This window comes from Phycodurus eques, chromosome 20 (genome assembly GCF_024500275.1).
Source record: "Phycodurus eques isolate BA_2022a chromosome 20, UOR_Pequ_1.1, whole genome shotgun sequence".
Taxonomy (NCBI): Eukaryota; Metazoa; Chordata; class Actinopteri; order Syngnathiformes; family Syngnathidae; genus Phycodurus; species Phycodurus eques.
This window is the reverse complement of record NC_084544.1, coordinates 5049828-5066964: the sequence shown is the minus strand read 5'-3', so window position 1 is coordinate 5066964 and position 17137 is coordinate 5049828. Positions and strand designations below refer to the sequence as shown.

At 39.9% G+C, this 17137-nt stretch overlaps 1 protein-coding gene across 16 annotated transcripts in view; it reads right to left on the bottom strand.

The window, feature by feature from the left end:
• adgrb2 (adhesion G protein-coupled receptor B2) overlaps nucleotides 1–17137 on the bottom strand; it is a 143042-nt gene that overhangs the window by 100421 nt on the left and 25484 nt on the right. For all 16 annotated transcript variants that reach the window (XM_061665685.1, XM_061665690.1, XM_061665689.1 and 13 more), the window contains one exon: nucleotides 861–1764. In XM_061665685.1, the coding sequence (XP_061521669.1) occupies nucleotides 861–1749 (889 nt within the window). In that variant the 5' untranslated portion in view covers nucleotides 1750–1764. Of the gene's footprint in view, nucleotides 1–860; nucleotides 1765–17137 lie in introns of those variants that run through there.

Sequence of the window (17137 nt, the reverse complement as noted above, 5' to 3'; positions counted from 1 at the left end):
CATACATTTAGGTCAACGCATAAAGGTCCTAAAAATTACTGTTCCATCTAAAATCACTATCCCCTAACTGCCCGTAGTTAAGCTGTAATCAAATGAAATGATAGAGATTGTCCATTTCTGTTTGACTTCAGTCTATTTTGGGTTTTGGGCACACACGCGCGCACGGACACACACACACACACACACACACACACACACATGCACACAAACATGCACACACAACACAGATGCACACGTGCATGTGAATCCCCTTGTTTATAAAGGGACTCTGCTCCTGTTTGATGCATTGATGTATGAACGACCATGTGTATGCGCATGGTTGTCAAATATCATCTTGTCGTAACATTGCAAAAATCAGTTTGGCACACACTGTCACGCACGTGTAAACATTCATGCACACACAATCATACGCAGTGTGGAAACCAAAGTGTTTGGAACCACACTTCCTGGTCCATAAAGGAAGGATTGCGGGGATCTAAAATATAGATCAGAAGGCTGAACTCCTGATTAGCAAATCTTTTTGATGAAGGGCTTACAGGGTCCACTTTGAGCTGATTATCTTAATTAAAGGCCATCATACAAAATTCAAATGCTGCATTTAGGGGAAAAAATCAATGTGTGTACAGCCTGAGATCAACTACAACACAGGCATTTACTGTATTGGCTATTTTTCTAGCTAAGCTTAGTATACATGTCGTACAAATGCAAAATGATTTCTTGATCAAAGACTAAACGAGGCATATTTGTAACAAAGGAGCATAATGTATGTACATGATGCAGTTTTGTGTTGCAGAATTTTCAGCATACAAATATGTTGTAATTGATTTTTATCTTTTTTTTTAACAAAAACATCGTCTTACCTTGTCGAACATCTCTGGGCGCGATAACGATTGGGTCATTGGAGTGGAGCTCAGTGACACAGCAGTCATCCGGAGCCCCTGAACCATTGCTGAAACTTTGAGCTGTTTCGGGTATCAGCGGAGTAGAAGGTGGCATGATATTGTGATTTGGACATATGCAGCCCGTTTGTGTCAATCCGCAACCATCCCGTGTCAGGACATCCTCTTCTTTGCGATCACCGGTTCGTAAACATTCCTCAAACCATCGGCAGAGCACACCGCAGGTGAACTGACTTGAGTTCTCGTTGTTAATGAGTAATACCTCCACCAGCCTCATCTCCAGTAAATCCTTGGATACCTGAGGTCGGTCTGCGGCTGGATGTCTGCTTAGACATAATTGGACGAAGTTCTTATCAAACTGCAGGAAGGAGTAAAGAACATCCGAGTTGGAATGGCTTCTACAGAGATCGATGACTTCCTGATCCCGAATTGAATTCTCCTCTAAGTGAAGCGGACAGCTTTGATTGGCCAGGTGGTGGTCAAGGGAAAGCAGCATGGGGGAGTGCGTCCGACAGATGGAAGGGTGGCGGTTGAAGCGGAGGTAGAGGGAATACTTGGTGGGATCCGGGTTTTCCAGGGACCAGGAACACCCTGGAGCCCTGGAGGGAAAAAGCTCCCTTAGGGAGAAAGAGCCATAGAGCACCCCAGTTACCAAGCTGGAGCAGGGCGTGGAGATGGGTGAGGGGGGTCCCGCTACCCCGGTGCCGGGGGTGACATCGGCGGCCCCATTGGCAACATTGGCCAGTGCGGACAGAGGAGCCAGAGCGAGGGCAGACACAGCAGCCAGGGCCCCGAGCACAGCCAGGAGAGAGGACAGCACAGACAGATACACCCCACCAGCAGTGTTCATCCTATGACATTCGTCCTGCAAGAGGAGAGAAAAGGGACAAAGGGATAGGGTGTTTGAAATGAGACACATACAGGCAGAAATATTTTATGGGGTGACCAGATCTTAATCCAGTAGATTTCTAAAATTATCCAGGATCTCACTACTTCCGTCAGCATGCATTATTCTGCGCCAATGGGGCTTCCATTTCTCTTTAAGTCCTGCCGTCTGGCTGTATAGTATTTGGCAGTCTTTTCGGTGACTGTTCATGTAATCCTTAGGTGATGTACATACACGTCAATCGATTTGTCATGATCTCAGTGCATGTTCATGTCCTTCATTACCAGTGGCAGAAACTTTCCATGTGTTTATGCTAGCACATTGTGTGATCATTAAATGTTATGAGAATGGAAATTTGGACTCAATAACTGCACATAATGCACATATAATAATGTAAATATTTATAGTGTTTTACTCCAGATATAATTCAGTATCCAATAAATATTTGGTGCATGTGGAGCATTGTTTTTAAGTCAGTGATTAGTAAGGAGCCATGTCTATCAAATCAAATGGGAACTGCCAAGCAGCTTTCAAATACTGAAAATTCACTTTTTTTTTCAAGCTTTTTTATTAGCGTAGGAAGCTTTTGAATCTAATTAATCCACACTCATAATTTAACAATGCTTTAACACTTGGGACAAAAATGTCATTAATAAAACTTAGTATGAGGCATGGCGACACGGTGGACGACTGGTTAGAGCGTCAGCCTCACAGTTCTGAGGACTGGGGTTCAATCCCTGGCCCCGCCTGTGTGGAGTTTGCATGTTCTCCCCGTGCCTGCGTGGTTTTTCTCCAGGCACTCCGGTTTCCTCCCACATCCCCAAAACATGCATTAATTGGAGACTCTATAATTGTCCATAAGTGTGAGTGCGAATGGTTGTTTGTTTGTATGTGCCCTGCGATTGGCTGGCAACCAGTTCAGGGTGTACCCCGCCTCCTGCCCGATGACAGCTGGGATAGGCTCCAGCACGCCTGCAACCCTAGTGAGGAGAAGCGGCTCAGAAAATGGATGGATAGTATGAGGCATACACATCTCCACAGTGAATCGACATTCTTTACATCCTCAGCGTGACGACCAGTTGTGGCTTCATAAAAAGTGCCCCACCTGCCCAAGGCAGATGTTAATGCAGCACAACAGTATGGTACTTAAATTAATATATGCAAATCTATAAAAGCAATGCAGCACTGAACATGCAGTCCACAGGGCCTGGATAAATAAATTTAAAGTGTGCTCATTTTAAATATGTCAAGAGATGACCCCACAGGGCTTGGATAGTAAGAGTCACCAGTCTTACGCAAGTGAGTTGACAGAAACCCAACAATGCAAAGCTGAAGGTAGTAAACAGTCTCCTTCAAGTTGTAGGCCTTCTGCTACACTATGAGTGATTCATCATTATCTTATGGATACATAGTAGCATTCTGGTTATTAAAATATCTTTGTAAAGACATGTTCACCCTTCCAGAGTAAGAAAAAATATATTTTATATTGCTACAGTTTTGCTTATTTGGTTTGAAAAACAGAGGACCACTTTAAAAGACAATTTCCCATATCCTTTATATACACAATCTATTCTTAAAAAAATAAAAGTAAGACACATTTGAGCACCCAAATGGACCCAAATAGATTTCTCACAATGTGTTTTATACTGAATAAGAGTTTTTCTCAATGAGATGTGTCTCTTGCTACACTGCTATATTAACAAATGAAAGGTGCAGTTGGACAAAGAGAAGGTCTGAATCATCATGCAATGGATTGTGCTCAAGGACAACTCGCTATCTATTAAGTGAGGGTGTTCTGGACATATCCTCGGACTTTGAAATACATGTGACATGATCTACTGTACATCCTTTACAGCCAGGGACACACGTTCCATGGACAATGTGTCCATGAACGCCTGACAAACACAAAGAGGAATATTCTCCAATGTCAAGCTAATAGCAATCACAGTGCCTTTGGTAGCTATTACTTAGACTTTATATATATTTGATTAATTATTGTTTTATAACAAAGACTATATCTTGTCACAGACCTATCAGAAGTCAATTTAACATTATACCCAACCCATGCATAGGTCAACCCAACACACATTTTACGGATGAAAAGAAGTCAAATGCGTTAAGCAAATTGTTTTTGGGACAATGAACAATGAATATTCATACATGCAAGAACAGGCCCTAAAGTGCTGTCTTCAGCTCCATTCTGTCCCACTTCACTCTAAAACAGCACTTTACTGTGGGCAACATAAATATTCATTAGCTTGGATGTCTTCTTCCTCTCTTCCACCTTGACATTAATGTTATCTCCGAGGATGGTGAAATAAGAATATCCCTCTTTCTGTCTCGCTCTCCTCTCTATCTCCTTTTAGCCGTGTCTTTGTCATTGTTTAATACACTGAAGTGACAATATGACTCATCTGATGTTTGTCTTTGCTGTGAAAACCAGTGCAGCACAAAATCAAGATACAAAGACACCTTTTTAGCATGATGGTAGCACATCTGAATTTACAAAAGAGTGTCAGGGCAACACCGACAGAAAAAGGCCAGAGAGTGAGGACTTATCTTTTCAAGTTGCATTTTAGTTTCACAATGAAACATCAATGTTTTGCTCGCTCAACCCTCAGGTGTTTAATCTAATTGTGCAAACATTTTTGTCCGTCCCTGTGTCAGAACTACATGGACTGAAATCTCGTTTTGTTGGGTTTGATTAATCATCTATCCGTAGTGTTTTTAACAAATATTAAAACCCTATATTAAAACCCTATCATCTTATTGTATATGCCAGGTCTCTCTCTCAGAGAGAGAAAGAGAGAGAGAGAGAAAGAGAGAGAGAGAGAGAGAGAGAGAGAGAGGCTGCTATTCAGACTGTTGCAGTTCTGTGGGAATTTGGACCTCGTTAAAACTAGGACTATATTCTCCAAATATTATTAACATTGACTTTTTTTCTTGCATTTTGCTTTTCTTTTCAATTTGGCCTGTATACTGCTTTGTAGAAGCATGATGAAAGACAAGATGCATTCAATTCAGTGCAAAAGATTTAGCCAAGTTGAAATTAAAGATCAGTATGCTGCTTGTTTTTTTTGTGTTTTCCCTCACCTATGGTCACAAGCTGTGGGTAATGACCGAAAGAACCAGATCCCGGATACAAGTGGCCGAAATGGGTTTCCTCCGCAGGGTGTCCGGGCTCTCCCTTTGTTGGATATATTGTAGAAGTTATCATTTATTTGCTTAGCTTGCATTAGTATTATGGACAATTTTTAGAAAGAAAGATGTCTCGCCTTCAAGAAGATGACTCAGCAGGAATAATCTGAGAGAAGGACGTGGCCGGGACGTGGCAGGTGTTGGTGCCATGTTTTCACCTTGAAACCCTCCCCTTAGTGTGTTGTGTCTTGTAAACTTAGAAACCTCCCTATTTTCAAATAAATGCAGGAGCGACGGGAGAGATTGTTTAGAGCGTGTTGAGAGGCTGTAATCTGAACAATCTCCCATGCGCCCTCCTCATGAGAAAAAGAAACCAGCGTCTTCATTCCTTTTGTGTCTATTTTTTATAATGTTGGGCAAGATAAATCCAACACCCTTAGAGATAGGGTGAGAAGCTTGGTCATCCGAGAGGATCTCAGAGTAGAGCCGCTGCTCCTGCACATCGAGAGGAGCCAGATGAGGTGGCTGGGGCATCTGATTCGGATGCCTCCCGGACGCCTCCCTGGTGAGGTGTTCCGGGCACGTCCCACACGCTGGAGAGACTACATCCTTCGGCTGGCCTGGGAACGCCTCGGGATCCCCCCAGAAGAGGTGGATGAAGTGGCTGGGGAGAAGGAAGTCTGGGCGTCCCTGCTAAAGCTACTGCCCCCGCGACCCAACCTCGGATAAGCGGTAGAAAATGGATGGATGGATAAGCAACCACATCGAGGCTGTGCTTTTGCTTCTCATTTTCAGAAATAGAAGCCAAGCTGAGGGGATGATTTTATGCTATGAAGAAAACAGCGCTAGATGCCTCTTTACAGCAAAGGGCAAAGTAAAGCTTGTGCTCGTATCTTGCAATTGGCGTCAACTCCAGATGATTCATGCTTTCGATGAAACGAGGCAAAAATCGGGGAGCAGGATTACTGGAAATCGAATTTTAATTTTTTTTCTTTACATCTGACAGATCAGAAACGCTTCTGACAGGATCGGGTAATAAGTAAGACATTTTGCATGAATGGCTTAATGATGAATGTACACACTGCCTGTATCATCATTCATGCCTATGCAGTCATCGAGCATACAATCAATGGGCATCTTACATTTTACTCAATGTACGCAAGCAACACGGTTGATTATTAGTGATGATGTTCACTGCAAGCTTCTTAACCTATAACTAAATACATTATGTACTGTCATGAAATCATTTTATTGGCGCTTTTAGAGAGACAGAGGGAGAGAGAGACGTACAAACATTTTCAACAATTTGTGCAAGCTCAATATTTGAACAGCTGCTGTTTACAAGTTAAAACGGTACTTTGTTTTAAAGTTTAAGACTCACAATTATGTAATAATGAAATTGGCAAAGTAGATGTCATGATCTGTGCTTTTGATTAGATTGCATTTGATTTTGTTTTATTGTTTTGTCATGTTTTCTTGTCCCATGTTCATGGCTTGTCTGGCTCGTTAGGTTTTTGTTTCCACCTGTTCTCATGAGCCCTGTTCCTTGCGTCTGCCAATCAGCTCCCTCCAGTCACTTGCGTCTCGTCCAGCTGTGCCTCATTGGCTTGTCAGTTAGCTTGTATTTAGTTCCTTGGTTTCTTTCAGCCTGTGTCTGTTCATTGATGTTGCTGTCACGTATTCTGAGGTAGTCAGTGTTTTGTTTATTCGTAATTCTTAGTTACTTTGATTCTTGATTTTTGTGTGACCTTTTTTTTTTTTAAATTTAGTATTTGGCTTTTTCCATGATCCCTTTTTTATTTATTTTGTAAATAAATACTTTTTAAAGCCTCCTTAACCCCCCCTGCCTCCCAGCACTTGGGTGCACCACCTTTTGCCACCAACTCCACCACGCAAACTTGTAAACATTGACAGTAAAAGTGTGAAATGTGGGGTCCCTTTTTTTTTTTTCTCACTGTTCCTGTCTAATGACTGATGGAAGTTATTTAATTGTAACTAATTCTATTTATAAATGCTCAGTTGAACTTATATTAAAGTGGTATTGTAAAATTTAATGATGTAGAAGTATTCAAATTTGATTCACGCATAACTCATACATCTATCAAGTATAGTTTTACACAGTTGAAGTCACTTTGTGAAACTAATAAATCCAAACAAATATTTTGATAAATGTTTCCTTGAGTAAGTGTTAGTGGTGGTGTTTAGAAAGGCCAATAAACTAAGGGTCTGGTGGCCTTTTCGTGTAAATTTGATGATAAAGTGTTTTAGCAGAACATAATGTTGCAGATGCAGAAGCATATGTCAGGCTTGGCTTTGCAAACACCATCAAACTCACTCGGGCATCTACACACCCTTAACTTTGTCTAGTCAGGGAGGAAACTAAAGGTCACCCTCTGTTGAGTGTTTGAATGGAATCTAATGTGACACACGTGCACGTAGTCATATCCTACTGGATTTAAAACGTTAATCTCGCCGTCCCCTCTTATATAATTTCATGCACACATTCACAGTGGTGTGTAAAAGCTTGTAAACATTTGCATAAATCTGAATCTGGTTGTCCAGTGACATGTTGCGGTAGATGTAGCGCCGTGGTGTTATTTTGAAACGTATTTAACAGATTACCGTAGTTTACAGCATGCTCTCCCGCTTTAACACAACACACAGCCACATCAAGAAGTTTGCCGGTTCAGTGTCATGCCAAAAGTGGAACTGAAGTAAAATGTGGCCCCTCCAAATAATTAGTATTCAGTGATAAAGTACTGAGTAACTAGTGAGTACATTTTGATATTGTATTTTTGTTTTTTTTCAAACTCAAATAAAAATTCATTCAGATTATCTGAGCATGATTGTCAACGTAGAGAAAATATTAAATACGATTGTGCAAATTCAGAAGTTGACCAACAATATCACTTTAACAAAAGCAATGCATTAAGGCCAAATCAGCCAAAACAAATGTTTAGCGCCCGCGGTAGAAGTGACAAACCAGAACAAATAGTTTGCACAAGCAATAATAGCTAGATATGAATGAAAGTAACGTTTCTTCTTCATAAAAATACTTAAAAGTAAAAAGTAGGTTGCATTATAGTATAATTTATCCAAAACGTTACCTGAGTAAATGTAACAGAGTAAATGCAACATATTACTACCGCTGGTATCATGGTAATGGAACCAAAGCTCCCTAAACCAAAACTATGAAGTAGTTTACTTTGCTGTCTCCATGGCGGCACTAGACGGAGAGTTTTAGTGGTCTTTGAGACAGATTTTAGTGGACTCGCCAGCCTTTATTGGTCAAATGTTTTTTTTATTTTTTTTAAACTGTTGTTGTTATATATTTGTATGTATTTTCCATGGTTGCGTAAAAGAAAATTACACTTTACTATAGGGGAGGCCCAATGGTGAGAAAATTATACTGTATTGTCTATAGGCATTTGCCAGCTACTGTATTTGGAAGTTAACATCACATAAGTGACAGCTAATTGTTGCCAGAATTTGCGACAGAACAGACATGTCACATTTGCATAAAATGTGCCAACCTGCAAAAATGATACAACTTAAACGATAAAGAAAGACCCAAATAAAATGTTTTAGTTCAGGCTTGGTAAAGAGGCAATTATAGCTGACATCTTATTTGAAGAAAAAAAGAAGAGTTTGATCATACAACAATAAAATCTAAGTGAAATAAACCTGCTCCACATTCTAGATCAGGTGTGTCAAAAATAACACTTGAAACAGGTTAGATGCTTAACCTGTTTCAATAAGACAAAAGGAATCAAAATGAAGTTTTTAGCTTGCAAAGTCATTGATGCAACAGTGAGGAGGCCGTTCGGTAAAGCAATTTAATGAGACAAAAAAAGCAATTGTGCAATTAATGCAATTTTTGGCTTCAGGAATGTTATACAGTAATAAAATAAACAATCCAAAGCCAATTTCAGTACTTTATGTCACTACAAACTGCAGGTAAATGAGGCATTGTGGTGGTAGGGTCGTGTTTGGTTCCTTGAGCTTCTCTGACAGTTTGACAGGCCGTGCATGTCAGACTGCATACATTTGTCAGTGTACAAGCATGTGTACTGTGTGAACAGAGGGAAAGTACGTCTGTCAAGCATCATGTTTTTCTTTCACCATATGTATAAAATAGGTCTGCATGTGAGTGTTTGTGGTACGTCTCAGGTGGGTAAGGATCAGGGTCACAGAGTGTGGGTAATGTTTTAATGAGGGGAAGAAGAAAAAACATGCACACATATGCAACTGCAGTCTTCGGAGTATATATTAAGTGGACACATCCTGTGTCCGCCTGCCTGGGCATATTACACGAATGTATGAATAATAAATACTACATGCGCAGTAACCTTGGATAAAGCCTGATAGGGCAGCAGAAATTAATGCGAATCATCATTTGTGCAGCTTTGACAGCTTTTATTTCTGGCACAGCACCAGCTAAAGTGGTGGAATAACTTGTTTATGTTTCTACTAATAAGGAACGAACAAGCTAACTCTGCTCACTGATCCAAAATAACTAAACACAGGATGGTATTTTTATCTGTCCAGCTGGGAAGCAATCAAACTTCATCAATGCATCATTTGCTTGTGCGTGCGTGTGTAGCTACAGTTGTCTTCCAATCATTTCTCTTTATGTAACATCTCTCCCTCTCCAGCTGTAGTGGAGCACGTGGCCATTTCTTTTCTTTGAAGTGTTGCCAGGCAGGCTATTTATTTAATTACCTCCCCGTCCTCTCGATTTCCTCCTCTTGTTCTTAGGACTGAGGATCAAGAAGGAAGCTGACGCTGCAGGTACGTTCTTGTGTTGTGCAATATGTATGGGAGGCAAACAGCTAAGCAAAGGATGGGAGGGTGAGTGCTATCGAAGGATATAACAGTTGGATTCCAGTTATTGTAAACCTCCAAAGGGATGCATTCATCTGTAGCACACACATTCAGACATTGCGTATGATTAAGGAGATGTCAATAGTCTGAGAGTTACTGGAGATTGGGATCCTTTGGCTAATGTATGTAAATGTAAACAGCATGACCTATCGTAGTAGACGTAAACATCGGAATGGTGCTTTAATAATTTGGAGCTTTATGGCAAATACAAAGCACATTTTTCCGCACTTTGGCATAGTTGGAAAAGTTAATGCACAGATCTCCCAACCTGGACAAATCATCAATGTAATCCTTACAGTACAACTGTGTTGAGTGTAATTTTTATGAAAAACACAGGAAAGAGTGTGTGTTTTCCCCTGTGGGTCTCATTAACAGCTCACTGTAGTCATATAGATGCTGTAGGTGGGTCACATATTGAATCAAGAAACACACACAAGCATCAAGTGTGCATGCCTCAAACCTGTTAAGATCTATCTATCATGTCAGCAAAACCTGCACTGAGACCTTGAAGGCAACATGATGTCACCAGGCACCTGCATGTGTAAATGTGTCTGTCTGATGGGTGTCGGGCAGGAGTTATCATTGAAGAGAGACACACTATTCAAACGCAAGAGTGTAAAGCATGCTTCGAGAAGTCGTTTTTAAAGACAGTTTATGGCCAGCATATATTTCCTGTCATAGAGAGAAAGAGAGAGAGAGAGATTGCATGATCCTCCACCATGTCAGCGTTGTTTCTGTATGTTTTGCGATGTCAGATCCTCCCTGCTCCTCCACTTTGGTGAGTCAGAGGTAACATTTGTTGACTTTGCCAATAAAGTCTCCAGTCTCCAAACTTTAATGCCATTCGCCTTTATATATATATATATTTGCAGTGTTCACCTTTTCTCTTCAAATTTGACAGCTGCCTTGAGGTAAAAAACAAAAACAAAAAAAAAACCTCCACCATGTCTCCCTTCAGCCTTCTTTCTCTCTTGGGTTGAACAGAGTATATCTCGTCTTTATCAAGACCTGTCTTTCCCTGGGATATATTTACCACCTGCCTAACTACACCTCACGCATGATGGATATATTGTATATTGAGAGACAGAGAGAAAAATTGAGCAAGGGGGGTGTGATGATTGCTTAAAATTGATTGGGGGAAAAATAATATATGCTTCTTTTCTCCAGACTTGGCATTGCTTGGGACTGGCACTGCGGTTTGTATTCATTGTGGGAGGTGGATAAACAGATGGCGACATCAGAATCTCTGGGGGCATACACCAACGCTGCTATGTTAGTGTGTGTAAAAACATGCCCTGGAGCATTTTATCCCAAGAACATGCCTGTGCATGTACTTATCTATTGTCATAAAAATGAGTCATTTGTGTATTTAATGTATTCCCGGCTCTATACATAACTGATATCCCAAGAGCCCCGCTAACTTCCAAGGTCAAATATTGAGCCTGTCTATTACGAATGCTTTGAAAAATACAAAGCGTGAGCAAGTTGATGAAATTTCAACATCAAGGCTATTCAGTCAAATAAAAGCATTTGAGTGTGACTCAAAAAGTGGAAACAAATAATAGTCTGTATGAAGTCAGCGTTAGTTTTAAATCATGCAAAATGTTCAAAAGAAATATGTTTATCACTGGAGTATTTTACAGGAACACAAGTTGTGCTAAGCTAGCTAAAAACATGCAGCACTATTGTAACAAAAGACTCATTCTTGGGTACATTTTGTTTGTTAAAATCCTTAACTGAGCCAATAATCTTCCAATATAGTGCATTATTTTGTGCACAAAATCCAACTAAAATCTCATGAGAATTCAGGGCGAATGCCGAAAGTGTTCAATTTGCTCTGCAATGAAGAAGAAAGCACAACCGCAAAATATGGCTTGCTTGTTTTATGAATATCCTACATAATTTGATGACTGGAGGTGAGTTCATTGCATCTCCAGAGACTTGATAAAGGAGAGAGTTGAATTCACTGGGAAGTCAGACGAAAAACTGCATTTTCATAAAGAATCATTGCAGTTGGTCAGTGGAGAAGGGTTGCGGTAGACTGAGTCAACAATTGGAGCGTGCAAGTGTTATATTTAAAATGAACACATGTACACAGACCAATAGACATGTCTCTCACTGAATCAGTTTTATAGTTAATTCCCAGCTGTGAACTGGGCTTTAGTTCATTAATTAAAGTGGTGTGGGCATTACATACTGACAAGGTTTAGAACCCCATGATAACCACTTAACCCAAATGTCAGTACAACTTTGAGCCTGCTACATCATGTACTATAAATTTCTGCCTGATGTCTCCTATGTAACATTCAGCCACCGAGAAATCTATGCAATCTAGATGTCAAACAAGGACCATGTTTTGTTTGTTTTTTAATATCCAATAAATAAAGTAGAATCACTTGGTCATAATTGTCACCACCACTGGTGATGAGATTGTACTTAAAAGAAATGCAAATAGTACCAGAAAACTGACTTAATGCGGGGATGACTCGAAAAGGTTTTGCATTTTAATTGATGGTAATGGTGATGAGTGTTATTATTAAATGATATGGCTGAACACAAACCCTAACCTTACCACACTGGAATAATAGTAACAGTACAGCGAGTACAGTTCCCCATTAAATTTTAACGCCAAAGTTGAATGACAGTTTGTCGCATTTCTGTGTCATTTTAGAAGTCTATAAACTGGACCTCAAGAAAAACAATCAGATTGTGATGGATTACCACTATTGTCCAACGGTTGATTTTTATAGCAGAAAATAAATAACGCGTAATGGAAGGCAGTCATAAAATCAATCCAAACACTGATGGCATACTTTGGTAAAAAGGTTCTCAACAGGTACGGGCAATGGCCATTTTCCATCATTCATGATGCAATGAAAGTATTTATCTCGGTGTTAGAGGAATATAATTTTTCAATGCTTTTAGTTTAAGAATTGTAACTCAATGAAGCTACACAAAGGGTTGAACTGCTTTCCAACCTGCAAATTACCATCTGTGTCAAGACCTCAAAGACATGTTGGCACGCTAGTATTGACTTTAGTCTCGTGGAATTAATTAAAAAAAGGTAGATATTAATCAAGGCAATTCTAGGAAAAATATCCAGTCATTCCACATTTAAAGGGCCTCCAGATGAGGACATTCCAATAACACAATAGAAGAATGAACATTACAAAAAAAAGAGATGCCAGATTGGTTTTGCTTCAATTTAGTTGTCATTTTGCTTCTCCTTCTGGTGTGTGTGCCTTGGCCACATGAGGGCAGTGTAATAGACATACAGATACTGTACATGGATCCAGTCTCAGCTCCTCAGTATGCCGCAGTAATATTAGTCGTTCTTTGCAGAGGATAAAGAATATATGCCTGTGAGTATTGATATATTATCTGTCCACGTGTTGCTCCAACGTTTGTGTTGAAATATCCATTGCTCAAAGAGTTTTAAAAAAAAGACAATACGGCGCTATTTGTTAGCCCCTCTATGATGTTTCCTGTTATGTCTTAGCATTAAGCTAGCAGACTTTAAGGGAAAGTAATGTTTTTTTTTTTTTTAATACAACATGAAATTTTCTTTGTTTTATATTTAGTTTCAGTAAACTTCAAATGGAAGTGCCAAAAAAAAAACAGCTTGAAACCTCCTTTTTGAAGAATTGTTCACTAACTGCCAGACTGCTGCATGTTGTGAAGGGAGGTGAGTTGAGTTCAAGGCCACAGAACTATTAACATTAATTATTACTCATGTCACCACCGGAGGTGCACATCTTCCAAAGCAATACAGAGAGATTGGTATAAGGAAGGAGTCAAGTAAAACGTGATATATCCAAGTATGTAAGTCATAGAAGGTATGTGAATGGGGGGAGAGGGAACAAGAAAGGGAATGTGAGACACAGCAGGAAGATTAAGTTGAGAGTAGGTGGTTGTGGCATGCTGTCGCTTCCTGTTGACCACACTGTTATCTCATGCTGCAGACTGGCAGCAGTCAGAGAGGCCTGACAAACCTGGCTGATTCAGGATCGGGAGGGGGAAAAAAAAAAAAAAAAGCAATTTTATAATTTCAGCAGCACAACACTGTCGTGTCAAACCAGATTTGGAGTGCATTTTTATCTCCACTAAGCGAGCAAGTGAGTGAGGGGTATTCTTTTGGTTTGATTGGTTTAGTTTGGTTAGATTTGTTTTGTCTTACACAAAACTAAACTGATATTTATGAAACTCATTATAATTGGAATAAAAATTGTGTGAGCGGTGTTTGCATCTTTCTTTTCTTGTGCATACAATCTAACTCATCTGATAATGTCTTAATCCTCCATGTAAAAGAAAGACATCGCACTTCAACATCCAGTGACTGTTTTCACAACTTTTTTAAGACAGTAACAGAAAGGTTGAAAGGCTGAATGGAATAGCCAAAATAACATCCTTTTGGACACAAAGGTCTTATTATCTTGGAATACTCTCAACTCTGAAATACAGCTTGTCAATACCACATTCTGAACAAGGCGTGTAACTTAATCCAGAAGCCAGTCAATAAAAAAAGATAAGGAGGCACACTCTAGTGAGGTCAGTGACATAGCCTTTTCCTCGTTGCTTGATTAAAAGCCATCCACTTTAACATGGTTTAAATGGGTGGATAGGAACCCCAGAAAATTATTTGGAAACAAGCAACGAAAAGGTCAATTTTCTGGTTTTCTCCGGGCACTCCGGTTTCCTCTCACATCTCAAAAACATGCATGGTAGGTTAATTGAAGGCTCTAAATTGCCCGTAGGTGTGCATGTGAGTGGGAATGGTTGTTTGTTTGTATGTGCCCTGCGATTGGCTGGCAAGCAGTTCAGGGTGTACCCCGCCTCCTGCCCGATGATGGCTGGGATAGGCTCCAGCATGCCCGCGACCCTAGTGAGGAGAAGCGGCTCAGAAAATGGATGGATGGATGGATTTAGTGACTATGTCTTATCCATTTCTTATCTGATTGACTGGATTCTTTCATATAATTTTGGAGAGCTCAGAAAAAGGTTGTAATCTATCTCGTATTCATTTTCCAATAATGTTGCTATCTGAAGACATAAGTGCTTTAACAGCCATCTAACATGAATCGGTGGCACTTAAGCGTGGGAAGGCGTCCTCTTTTCTGAAAATGCCACCTTTTACAAATGCAATGAAAATGACTGTCGATGCTTGAATCCCAATCATGATATTTAGCTAGCGAATGAATTGCAAGAGTTGGAGATCTGTTTGGCCTGGCGTCTGAGCACTAAAATTGAGATGTGATACCTTCTGACCAGGTGAAAAAAAAGTGTTTCTTAGATTTAGTTTAATGGCATCCTTGTTAGGAAAAAAAACACATTTGTCATACAGCTGTGTCAACACCATATAACGTGCAATATAATGCTAAATTGCATGTTTACAGAGATCTTGTGAAAAGGAAGTGCAGCAAGTGCTAACAGTCCCTCTCTAAATTGTATCCAAAAAATGGTGAGCGTTTGGGCTTGACATACTGTAAGTATCAACATTTGGTGTATGACAGGGAATCTAGCAGTTGCCTTAGCTCCAGACTGAAGCTGCACATTTCAAAATTAGCACTTTGGCATTTTTATTAGTTGCTTGACCGATTGTGTTTGTTTAAAACGCTGCAGGCACTGATCAGCACAAGTGTGCCATTAAAAATGGATGCAGCGCAAACCCATCTCCAGCCAGTTAATGACGCTTATGTACAATATATATTGTACGTCGTAATCCGAACAGCTAATGTCAGCTTGCTACTGTCTTTGAAGGAGATGAGTATGCGTGGCAAGACTGCAAAGTGTAAAATTTGTGGAAAGCTAAGATGAAACCGAGATGGTGTTTTTGCAGAAAATGTTGTGATTTAAGGGGATATTAAGATGGAGTACCAACATAATGAGTGGATAATGTAGAAGAACATAAAAAAATATATCTTATTGAAGTGAAGCACATATTGATGTGCAAACTGTGGTTGCCATTGTATAAAGATGAGGATTCTTAGAGAATAATTTAAAAAAAAAACCTACAGACCTTAACAGATCTCTGTGTCACATGGAGAAAAATGAACTCATAGGCTCTCAACATACATATGATATAGTAAACACATCGGAATTGAAGGAGATTCAATATAAGAACAGCAACGCAATCGACATTAAGGCTCCGTTTTGATTGACACTGTCATAGGGATTTAGCAAATACAGTGATGAGACAAAATGTAAGCAGACTTGCCCCCAGTCACTGCAGCTGCCCATCATCAGTCCATGAAGGCACCGTGCTAATAGACTCCTCGCTTTTCCTGTCAAGCAAATAGCCTAAGAGTGGGCCTCCCTGAGAGGGAGGCTGTATTATAATCGATGCCCACATATATACAGTAGAGTATATGGTGTACTGTACCTCCCCCTCACCGTTTGGACTCCCTGTCTAATGGATATGCTCACAGGAACACAAAGTGAAAAACAGTGGTCTCGAATGAAATCCCTCATATGTTGTACATAACACATTCTATCCGGAAGATTAAGATTCCTCTAATTGGAATTGACAAATGCTTAAATTGACTTTGCCCACTTTTCCCAAAACACTAATCACCGTGCAGAGTTTCTGTAAGCGCTCCGGACCTTTCTTGCAGTCTCTTCAGCTTTCCTTTGCGTCAAGCCATTGAAGCATAGTGTGGAGGAAAAGTGGGAAAGTCTAATCCAATTACCTACACGATGAAAAACATGGGATAGGTTCCCCGTAGACAACAACGTACGAACAACAATCCTGATTGAAATGGCAGGCCTTCAAACAGCATCCACTCCCATTGGAGCAGAACTAAACAAACCCGGCTCCCATTGGGCTTCCAAGTAATGGGCTGAGGAGAAAGTTGAGGCGAGTGTTTCACATACTAATGCAGGTCAATTCATTTGCCACTGGAGTCCGTGAGCAGAATGATGAAAATCCAGAGTGAAGCTAAATATATCCACAACAAGCGTTTCATTATATTTTCATTCAACACATTTTTTCTTATCTTTTTGTTTCTTTGTTTGGGTAATTTTGTATTCCCACCACAATTTTGACCGCTTTATAATGACATTTTTGTGGCATTATTTTATTATTGTTCCTTGGTCAGCTGCATCTTCGTCTTGCATACAAAATAGTTCTCAGATGACTTATAAAGTGCTATTTATCTCGCTTCAAAGAAAGATTTTGACTGAAATATGGCCATGGTAGGTAAACTAAAAATTAGTTGCCTCATACAAAATAAGAAGGAAAATCTTTTCTTTTTTTTTAACTTTGTTTCTCCTACAAGAACTAGCCATCAAGAAGTTAAAAGACAAATGTATTACCATCTTACTGACTGCTGAC